Source organism: Bison bison, unplaced genomic scaffold, assembly GCF_000754665.1.
Source record: "Bison bison bison isolate TAMUID 2011002044 unplaced genomic scaffold, Bison_UMD1.0 scf7180017864460, whole genome shotgun sequence".
Taxonomy (NCBI): Eukaryota; Metazoa; Chordata; class Mammalia; order Artiodactyla; family Bovidae; genus Bison; species Bison bison.
This window is the reverse complement of record NW_011495022.1, coordinates 2795096-2806770: the sequence shown is the minus strand read 5'-3', so window position 1 is coordinate 2806770 and position 11675 is coordinate 2795096. Positions and strand designations below refer to the sequence as shown.

Sequence of the window (11675 nt, the reverse complement as noted above, 5' to 3'; positions counted from 1 at the left end):
TATTAAAAAGCAGAGACATTACTTTGCCAACAAAGGTCCGTCTAGTCAAGGCTATGGTTTTTCCAGTAGTCATGTATGGATGTGAGAGTTGGACTGTGAAGAAAGCTGAGCGCTGAAGAATTGATGTTTTGAACTGTGGTGTTGGAGAAGACTCTTGAGAGTCCCTTGGACTGCAAGGAGATCCAACCAGTCCATTCTAAAGGAGATCAGTCCTAGGTGTTCTTTGGAAAGAATGATGCTAAAGCTGAAACTCCAGTACTTTGGCCACCTCATGCGAAGAGTTGACTCATTGGAAAAGACTCTGATGCTGTGAGGAATTGGGGGCAGGAGGAAAAGGGGATGACAGAGGATGAGATGGCTGGATGGCATCACTGACTCGCTGGACGTGAGTCTGAGTGAACTCCGGGAGTTGGTGATGGACAGGGACGCCTGGCGTGCTGGGATTCATGGGGTCACAAAGAGTTGGACATGACTGAGCAACTGAACTGAACTGAACTGAACTGACTGATGGTCAACAATTGCAATTTTTTCCCCAATAACATTCCTAGATAAGATCATGCTGCTGCTGCTAAGTCACTTCAGTCATGTCCGACTCTGTGTGACTCCATAGACGGCCTCCTACCAGGCTCTCCTGCCCCTGGATTCCCCAGGCAAGAACCCTGGAGTGGGTTGCCATTTCCTTCTCCAAAGCATGAAAGTGAAAAAGTGAAAGTGAAGTTGCTCAGTCGTATCCGACTCTTAGCGACCCCATGGACTGCAGCCCACCAGGCTCCTCCATCCATGGGATTTTCCAGGCAACAGTACTGGAGTGGGGTGCCATTGCCATATTTGACTTTATTTTCCCTACTTTTTTTTCCTTAAAGTTACTTTAAGTATTGTTCATAATAAAAAGCAAACATATAATCAAAACAACTTAATGAAAATTAAACCTAATGTCTGCTATATTTACATTTAAAATGCAGAGAAATAAGTATGTGGAAACTATTTCCATTATCACTGGTAGTTTCTAGATTTATAAAATATTTTGTGCATGTAGAGACGACTAAAGAACAGTAAGTTTCAGTTTCCTTCTCTCTCTTCCTCCACCCTGACCTTGCTCACATTCTTAGCAACCAGACAAAATCAACTTCAGACTCCGAAGGGCATGTGATAAGTAGGTTACACACAATCAAAAATATCAACTTTTATTTTAAAATGTTAAACTTACTTACAGGCTGATCAAGAAAGATCAAATATGAATTTTTTAAACATGTAAAATTGGAAAACATGAAATTGGAAAATTTTGGTTTATAACTAATAATTTTTAAGTTGCAAGAACATTTCATGAAGATGTTGCCTGTTTCAAATACTCAATAAGATCTTCTCTCTCACTCTTCTTTTTAAGACCAGCAAAGATCATTTTAGTTCCAGGGATATATTTCTTTGGGTTCTCCAAATATTCCATCAGAGTCTGCTCTCCCCAGATAATGCCTATAAAGGTGAAAATAAGTTTTAAGTTTGCATAATTACATTTATAAAACTTACTTACTGATGTGATCTACATTCGAGAACAAAAGCTTACTTTTGGACTCAATAGGAATGCTATTATAACCGAAAATACTTACAGTTTCTGACCTACAAGAAAATTCCAAAATTGGCCTTTGGTGATCTCCTGTTTGGGTTTCTTACAGAAATCCAATGCTGTTTAAGATCATCTAAGGTACACCAATGAACCACCAACCCAGACATGTTGTGCCATCCTCCTAGAGTCACAGAGTTCATTCTAGAAAAGATCTTAGAGGTCAATTGACCCAAATCCTCATTTTGCAGATAAGTGAATGATGACCCAAAGAGAGAATAATAACTTACCTTAAGATGACAAGGCCACAGAGTCAGGAACCTGTGACTAGTAACTCAGTTCCATGTTTGGGGTGGGGAGTTGCTCGGTTGGTTTTTTACCAATCATAGCAAGCTGCCTCCGTCTAGATCCCTACCAAAAATTTATGACTTCAGGAATCCAGTTTTAAAACCAGAGAAAAAGGTTGCCTCTAACTTTTTTTCCTTTCTGAAACCAGCTGAAAAGAACATGAACAAAGAGAAATAGAAATGCTAATTCTACTTTTAATAAAATTCTTGAGGGAGTACCTCACAAATTTGATACAATTAGAAAACTACCACAGACATAAAACCTGGACCAGAGTGAGAGGACACTTGTCACTAATTTCAAGACAAAAGTTCTCCAGAATAGGTGACAAATCCTAAGGGGCAGAGTCATGACACTCTGGCCCCAAAAGAGTACAGTATATATTGACTGGCTTTGAAAGTCTAAATTCAATTTGATATCATGGAGGCCCAGGGGAGCCAGGATTAAAGAAGAAAACACATCTTTAAAAGAAAGATTCTACCTTGTTACAGGATAGAAGAGAAAGGTACTGGGTAACCCTGGAACTACCAGACTTGGTCAGCTGAAGAGCCAAATAACCCCCCAGCCAACATTCACACATACACATATCTCTAAAACATAACTGTGGGTAAGGAAGACTTCATAACCAAATGGAAAGCTCAGACCCTCACTCTTACTGACCTTCTGCACATACCCATCCTGATGAATCATCCTCATCAAAAGATGAGTAGTAATTAAAAAGGAATCAGCATGAAAGAGCACTAAAACCACATACACACAACAGCAGAAATACAAAAACCCAAAAGATAAATGAAATATACACATCAGAAATCATCAGAAAAATCATGACCACATCCCCATGGATTCAAAAAAGATCTTTACAAATCAAGGATTTATAGCAGAACTACAAAGGGTCAAGGAGAAAATGATAAAAACAGAAGACATAAATGACAGCGAAAAGAACAGACACTGCTGATAGCACACTCAGGCTTGAAAGTATTGATAAAAAAACAAAATGAAAAAAATTAAAAGTTTAAAACAATCAAAGGAAAAATAAGTTATAGAAGATATGCAGACAAAAGACATCCAAAATATGTACAACTGATGGCCCAAGCAACATTTCTTTAAAAAACAAATGAAAAAGTATAAAATTTTTAAAACATGTAGTGCAAGAAAACTTTCAAAAATAAAAGTTCTGAGTCTACCAACTGAAAGAATACATATCCCAGGAAATTCCGAAACAAATGAATCAAGGATTACACACAACCCAATAAGTTCCTAATTTTTAATGAGAATTTTACTGAAATTTAGGGGGGAAAGAATAAAATAAAAATAAAACCGATTAACTTATAATGGAAAACAGTCAGGCTGGCTTCAGATTTCTTCAAAGAATAATTCAACACAAAGCATACAAAATCTTGAGGAACTAAAAGAATCATCCAATTATTTTAAGTCTAGCCAAAAAGTTTAGCACAGACTCGGACACGACTGAAGTGACTTAGCAACAGCAGCAGCAGCAGTGAGATATAATTGACGTATAACATTCTCTAAGTTTAAGGTGTACAATAGGTTGATTTGATACATTTATATATTGATTTTTCATTACCACCATAGCAAGAGCAAAAAACTCCACCCCATCACATAATTGCCATTTCTTTTTTGTAGTAAGAACATTTAAGATATACTCTCTTCTGCTGCTGCTAAGTCACTTCAGTTGTGTCCATCTCTGTGCGACCCCATAGACATCAGCCCACCAGGCTCCCTGCCCCTGGGATTCTCCAGGCAAGAACACTGGAGTGGGTTGCCATTTCCTTCTCCAATGCATGAAAGTGAAAAGTGAAAGTGAAGTCGCTCAGTTGTGTCCGACTCTTAGCGACCCCATGGACTGCAGCCTACCAGGCTTCTCCATCCATGGGATTTTCCAGGCAAGAGTACTAGAATGGGGTGCCACTGCCTTCTCTGATATACTCTCTTAGCAACTTGCAAGTATATAATACAGGATTATTAGCTATAATCACCATGTTATACATTAGATCCTCTGAACTTGTTAATCTTGTAGCTGGAAGTTTGTACCCTTTGACCAATATCTCTCCATTACCCTAACTCCCCACCCTGGTCACAACAATTCTACTCTCTATTTTTCTAAGCTTGGCTTTTTCAGATTCCACATATAAGTGATATTATACAGGATTTGTCTTTCTCTGTCTGACTTATTTCACTTAGCATGATGCCCTTAAGATTCATCCAAGTTGTTGCAAATAGCAGGATTTCCTTCTTTCTCATGGCTGCATAGTATTCTATTGTGTATAAATAGCACTTCTTCATTCATCTATCCATTAATGGACTCTATGTCATTTCAATATCTTGGCTGTTGCAAATAATGCTATAATGAACATGGAGGTATAGATACCTCTTCAAGGTTCTATTTTCATTTCCTTTGGATGTATACCCAGGAGTGGGATTACTGGATCATATGGTAGTTATATTTTTAACTTTTTGAGGAAACTATATACTGTTTTCCACAGTGGCTGCATCAATTTACATTCCCACCAACAGTGCAAAGGGTTCCCTTTTCTCCACATCCCTGCCAATAATTGTTATTTCCTGTCTTTTGATAACAGCCACTCTAAAGGTGTGAGGTAACAATCTCATTTGCATTACTGGGTTACTAGTGATGATGGCCACCTTTTCATGTATCTGTCGGCCATCTGTGTATCTTCTTTGGAAAAATATCTATTCTTTTCCTCTGTAAATTTTTTAATTTGGCTGTTTGGTTTTCTCTCTATTGAGTTGTATGAGTTCTTTACATATTTTAGATATTAACCCCTTATTAGATACATGATTTGTAAATATGTTCTCCCATTTAGTAGGGTGCTTTTTAATCTTGTTGATTGTCTCTTTTGATGTTCAGAAGCTTTTCAGTTTGATGTGCTGTGTTGTGCTTAGTTGCTCAGTTGTGTCCAACTCTTTGCGACCCCATGGACTATAGCCCACGAGGCTCCTCTGTCCATGGGGATTCTCCAGGCAAGAATATTGGAATGGGTTACCATGCCCTCCTCCAGGGGCTCTTCCCAACCCAGGGATCAAACCCAGGTCTCCCACATTGCAGGCAGATTATTTACCAACTGAGCCACCAGAGAAGCCCAAGAATACTGGAGTGGGTAGCCTATCCCTTCTCCAGAGGATCTTCCCAAACCAGGAATCGAACTGGGATCTCCTACATTGCAGTGGATTCTTTACCAGCTGAGCTACCAAGGAAGCCCTTAGTTTGATATAGTCTCATTTATTTTTGTTCTTTTTGCTTGTGCCTTTGGTGTCATATCCAGAAAACCACTGTCAAGACCAATATGGAAGAGTTTTCCCCTATGTTTTCTTCTAGGAGTCTTATAGTTTCCAGTCTTATGTTTAAATCTTTAATGCATTTCAAATTAATTTTTGTCAGTAATATACAAGAGAGTCCAATTTCATTCTGCTACTTATCATTCTTATTTCATTATTAAAACTAACAAATACTCATATTATATGCCCAAGTAAGTCACAAATACTACTTAAACAGTCTCACTTAGGAAAAATTTTATTTCTAATTGTTAAATAATGTTAAAGCCAAGCCTTATAAGCTTTTATCTTTGACAATAGCCTATAATAAAAGATATATTTGTAATAAGTTTTAATATGATTTCAAATCAATATTAATAAAGAAAATGTTAAAGAGTTTTGGCAGCTAGAGGGACAATAATAACTGTTCTAAAAATCAGAACTTTAAAAGTTGACTGTTCTTATAAGAGGATAATAAAATAAAGACACTATAGAAAAATATTACTTGAAAAGTTAGAGAGCCATATAAATGCAAACAATAAATGCAAGTTTAAGACTTACTGTAATAAGTGCAATTCAATTCTCATACTAACTGTCTAGAGTTAGCACAGACTCCAAAGTTTCCAACAAGACTGCAAGTTCAGGGTACCCAGCCCATCCAAACTTCTAACCAATTGGCTATAAATTTAAGGGTTCCCAGGACCCCCTTAGGTATGATAATTCAGTAAAACAATTCACAGAACTCAGGAAAGCACTACTTAAAAATCACAGTTTTACTATAAACAATACAAATCAGTACCAGCCAAGTGAAGAGACCCATATGGTGAGTTCTGGGAAAGTCACAAACACAGGGGGTCCTGGCCCTGTGGAATCAGGACTCATCACCCTTCTAGTACACGGATGTGCTTATCAAACAGGAAGCTCAAATAGAGCTTCCAGTTTAAAGTGGTCAGAGTTTTTGATTGGGGTTTCATTACATAGACTTGACTGATTGCATCACTCACCATGTGCCTAAACTCAATCTCCAGCCCCTACCCTCTACACCTGGAGATTAGACTGCTATCACCTAGCCCAAAGTCCCAATTCTCTAATCAAAGAGTTGGTCTTTCCAGCTTGGCCAGTCCCAGCCCTATCAAGAGCCCTACTGAATTTTCTCATCAGCATAAATTCAGGCTGCAATCCCAAGGCCCAACGTTGAAAAACAAAGACACTCGTGTGTGTGTGTGTGTGTGTGTGTGTGTGTGTGTGTGTACGTGTTAGTCTCTCAGTTGTGTCTGACTGTTTGTAACTCCATGGACTATATATAACTTGCCAGGCTCCTCTGTCCATGGAATTCTCCATACAAGAATACTGGAGTGGGTTGCCATCCCCTACTCCAGGGGATCTTCCCAACCCAGGGATTGAACCCAGATCTCCAGCATTGCAGGCAGATTCTTTTACCGTTTGAGCCACCAGGGCAAACTCTCTTATCACTGGGAAATTCCAATGTTTTACAGATCCCTCCCAAGAACCTGAGATAAAGACCAGACAAATTCTTTATTAAAGAATATCTACTAACCAGCACTTTTACATATACTAAATACAATGATATTGTATTAAAACAACTATGCTTCCCAGGTGGCACTAGTGGTAAAGAACCCACCTGCCAATGCAGGAGACCTAAGAAACAAGGGTTTGATCCCTGGATTGGGAAGATCCCCTGGAGTAAGAAATGGCAACCCACTCCAGTATTCTTGCCTAGAGAATCCCATGGACAGAGGCGCCTAGTAGGCTAGAGTCCATGGAGTTGAAAAAAGAGAAGCAAATGAAGCGACTTAGCCCAATGTAAGTAATGTAACAACTACACAGATGTTTTTAAAAGGTGATAAACACCCTTGACTTGACAAAGATTAAACTTTATGTTGCTTTAATATAAGAATTTTTATCAATTGTCTATATATGTATTTTATATATATGTGGTCGTTTTTTGTCGGTGTCCCCTGAATAAAACTGTGTTGAGACCCCTAACCTCTGGAGCCTCAGAATGTGGCTTTGTTTGGAAATAAGGTCATTGCAGCTGTGATTAGTAATGATCACAACTGAAAAGTAAGATAGGCCATACTGAGAAGGATAGGTCTCCCAGTCCAATATTACTAGTATCCTTACTAGAAGGCCATGTGAACACAGACACATGCGGACAAGGTAACAATGAAGGCAGAGGCTGGAGTCATGCAGCTGAAGGCCCCAAACTCCAAGTTTACTGGCAAACACCCAGAAGCTAGAAAGAAGCAAGGGAGGATTGTCCTCAGGCTTCAGAAAGACCATGGCCATGCCAACATCCTGATTTACACTTCTAGCCTCCAGAGCTATGAACCCATAAATTTCCACTATTTTAAGCCACCTAAATTATGGTACTTGGTTACACCAGCCCTAGGAAACTATTACCGCCCTCCAATGCTAAGCTGTAGCAGTACTGCTCTAAAACAGACTTAGCATATACTTCCCGCCTCATCAGAGTTTGCCTGGGAACCCAAGTCTAGGAACAAATGGCTTTGCCACTTTTCTATCCTACTAAACGGCATTGCTCTCAAGGCTTTGAGGAAATGAAAAGTATTTTACTTTCACATATGCACAGAAAAAGCTGGCAATCTAGATGTGTTAATTTTCTTTTACTCAAACCATTTGACTATCCATAAGGTCTCTTTCTCCAAAATTCCAGATAACAAAAATTTCACTACATCTTATCTATCTGTAGTATAAGTAACTCACAATTAATCTTTTTGATTGTAATATAAGTGCTGAACATTAAGCTTTCAATTGCTGAGGCAACTCCTTCAAATATACACATTTTGAATAAATGCACTACCAGCTACACAGAGTCCCTTGGACTGCAAGGAGATCAAACCAGTCAATCCTAGAGGAAATCAATCCTGAATATTTATTGGAGGGACTGATGCTGAGGCTGAAGCTCCAATACTTTGGCTGCCTGACTCTAAGAGCCAACTCACTGGAAAAGACCCTGATATTGGGAAAGACTGAAGGCAGGAGAAGAAGGGGATGGGAGAGGACAATTTGGTTGGATGGCATCACCCAGCTAAATGGACATGAGTTTGAGCAAGCTTCGGGAGATGGTGAAGGACAGGAAAGCCTGGCATGTTGCAGTCCATGGGGTCACAGAGAGTCAGACATGACTGAGTGACTGAGCAACAACTACACAAGTAGATGGAGAGCCAGGCTGCCCACCCATGAAGTTCCCTTTCTTCAGAAAGCTCTGGTAGACCCACATACCTATTTGACTGACCTGCTTGCTTTTCCCTTCCCATGCTTTAATTCGTGCTTTTATATTTTAAATTCACCAGTAAAGAGTGAACCCATAAAACCCTAGGCAACCCATCCTCAACCCCAATAAAAGCAAAACTCCAAGCCCGTGCTCTCTCTCTACCTGCGACCACACTGTGTGCCCCAGGCATGCTGTGTGCCCTCAAGAACCTGTGAGTAATAAACTTTGTTTTTTCCAGCTTCCTGATGTTGTTGCTAAAGGAAAGTGCACCTTGCAATCATATTAAGAAATGTAATAGGCTGAGACCAACCCCAAACACTATCTTACTAGAAACATTAATACAGGTTGAAATAAGTAGAATCTCTCTTTCGACAAAAAGCAAGCTATTACCTGTGCACTCGAAAATAAAAAATAGTACACAAGATGCCAAGTACCCATATTAAAGCCTTTCTCCTACAACGTGGTCTCCAAGCTAAACCAAGTAAGGTAATTTAGTTTATGTTGCTGTTGTCATTTAGTCGCTAAGTCGTATCTGACTCTTTTGCAACCCCATGAACTGTAGACTGCCAGGCTCCTCTGTCCATGGGATTTCGCAGGCAAAAATACTGGAGTGGGTGCCATTTCCTTCTCCAGGGGATGTTCCCAACCCAGGAATTGAACCTTCATCTCCTACACTGGTAGGCAGGTTCTTTACCACTCAGCCACCAGGGAAGCCCAATTTTGTCTATATAAGCAGTATAAAACCTATTAAGTAAATTTTTAGTACTAAATTCAAATCACTAATGAAAGGATTTGCAACTTCCAATAATCTATATTTAAAACTTCTTCAAACACCAAGTAAAGACATCACAAGAAAATGACAAACCAATTATCTCTTATGTAAAAATCTTCAACAAAGTACTAGCAAGTTAAATTCAACAGCACTGTTAAAAGAACTACACACTACGACCAATTGGGATTTATCCCAGGAATGCAAGAATAGTTCAACACAGGAAAATCAATATAATACAAACATTAATAGAGCAAAAGGGGAAAAAAAAACACATGATTATCTCAACAGACGCAGAAAAAGCATTTCACAAAATCCAAAACCTTTTCATGAGAAAAAACATTCAGCAAACTAGCAATAGAAAGGACCTTGCTTAACATGGAAAACAGAATTTATGGAAAACCTAGAGCTAGCACCATATTCAAGGTAAAAAATGGAACCCTTTCCCTCTAAGATCAGGAACAAGATAAAGATTCTCACTTTTACCAGAGCTATTCAGAATTCTACCATAAGTCTTAGCCAGAGCAATTAGGAAAAAATGACAAATAAAAGCTACTCAGGTTGGGAAGGAAGCAAAACTATCTCTATTCACAGGTGACATAATTCTCTACATAGAAAATGCTAAAGAATCACAAAAAATCTACTAGAGATAACAAACGAATTTAGCAAAGTTGCACAGTACAAGATCAACATGGCTTGTCTGGTGGTGCAGTGGTAAAGAATCCATCTGCCAATGCAGGAGACACAAGAGACATGGGTTTCATCCCTGAATCAGGAAGATCTCCTGGGGTACGAAACGGCAACTCACTCCAGTATTCTTGCCTGGAACATGCTATAGACAGAGGAACCTGGTGGGATACAGTTCATGGGGTCACAGAGAGTTGGATGCAACTGATTGAACACCCATGCCAAAAACTGGAAAGGCATCCCATGTTCATAGAATATAATGTTAATACTGTTAAAATGGCAATACTCGCCAAAACAATTTACAGATGTTATGCAATCTCTATCAAAATTCTATAGGTCTTTTTTGCAGAAATGGAAAAATGATCTTCAAACTCAGGAAGTTACAAAGGGTCCTGAAAAGCCAAAAAAATACTGAAAAATAAAAACACTGTTGGAGGGCTCATCCCTCTGAATTTCAAAATGTATTAGGAAGCTACAATAACCAAAACAGTGTGGCAGTAGTATAAGAACAGAAAGGCAACAGGCTGCATTTCACTACTGTATGTCTGCAAGAACAGACATGCAGACAAATGGAAGAGAGCGGAGAGTCCAGACGTAAACCTTAACATATATGGTCAACTGATTTTCAACAAGCGAGTAAATTCCATTCAACTGTGAAAGAATGAATCCCTTCAACAAATGGTGCAAGGACAACTAAATAACCACATGCAAAAGAATACAGTTGGACCACTACCTCACTCTATATAAAAACTTAATGATAATTAATTAGACGTAAGACAGTGACCTAAATGTAAGAACTAAAACTATTAGAAGAAAATATAGGGTAAATCTTTATGACCTTTGATATGGTGATAGATTCTTAGATTTAACATCCAAAACACAAGCAACATCAACAATAAAAATAAACAGACTTCATACAAATTAAAAACCACTGTTCATCAAAAGACATTATTTTTAAAAACAAAGACAATCTACAGAATAAGAGAAAAAAACTGCAAGTCACTTATTTGATAAGAGTTTAATATTCAGAATACATGGACACCTCTTGCAGTACAGTGCAGCACATGTGTGCTCAGTTCATTCACTTCAGTCGCTCAGTCGTGTCCGACTCTTTGCGACCCCATGAATCGCAGCACGCCAGGCCTCCCTGTCCATCACCAACTCCCGGAGTTCACCCAGACCCACGTCCATTGAGTCAGTGATGCCATCCAGCCATCTCATCCTCTGTCATCCCCTTTTCCTCCTGCCCCCAATCCCTCCCAGCATCAGAGTCTTTTCCAATGAGTCAACTCTTCGCATGAGGTGGCCAAAGTACTGGAGTTTCAGCTTTAGCATCATTCCCTCCAAAGAAATCCCAGGGCTGATCTCCTTCAGAATGGACTGGTTGGATCTCCTTGCAGTCCAAGGGACTCTCAAGAGTCTTCTCCAACACCACAGTTCAAAAGCATCAATTCTTCAGCACTCAGCTTTCTTCACAGTCCAACTCTCACATCCATACATGACCACAGGAAAAGCCATAGCCTTGACTAGACGAACCTTTGTTGGCAAAGCAATGTCTCTGTTTTTGAATATGCTATCTAATTTGGTCATAACTTTCCTTCCAAGGAGTAAGTGTCTTTTAATTTCATGGCTGCAGTCACCATCTGCAGTGATTTTGGAGCCCAAAAAATAAAGTCTGACACTGTTTCCATTGTTTCCCCATCTATTTCCCATGAAGTGATGGGACCGGATGCCATGATCTTCATTTTCTGAATGTTGAGTTT

At 39.2% G+C, this 11675-nt stretch overlaps 1 protein-coding gene across 1 annotated transcript in view; it reads right to left on the bottom strand.

Moving 5' to 3' along the window:
- Positions 1-1168: 1168 nt before the first annotated feature.
- Positions 1169-11675, bottom strand: part of LOC105002922 (cytochrome c 2) — a 19112-nt gene continuing 8605 nt past the window's right edge. Inside the window, exon 3 of the mRNA XM_010859771.1 lies at positions 1169-1470. Within this exon, the coding sequence (XP_010858073.1) occupies positions 1322-1470 (149 nt within the window). The 3' untranslated portion in view covers positions 1169-1321. The remainder of the gene's footprint in view (positions 1471-11675) is intronic.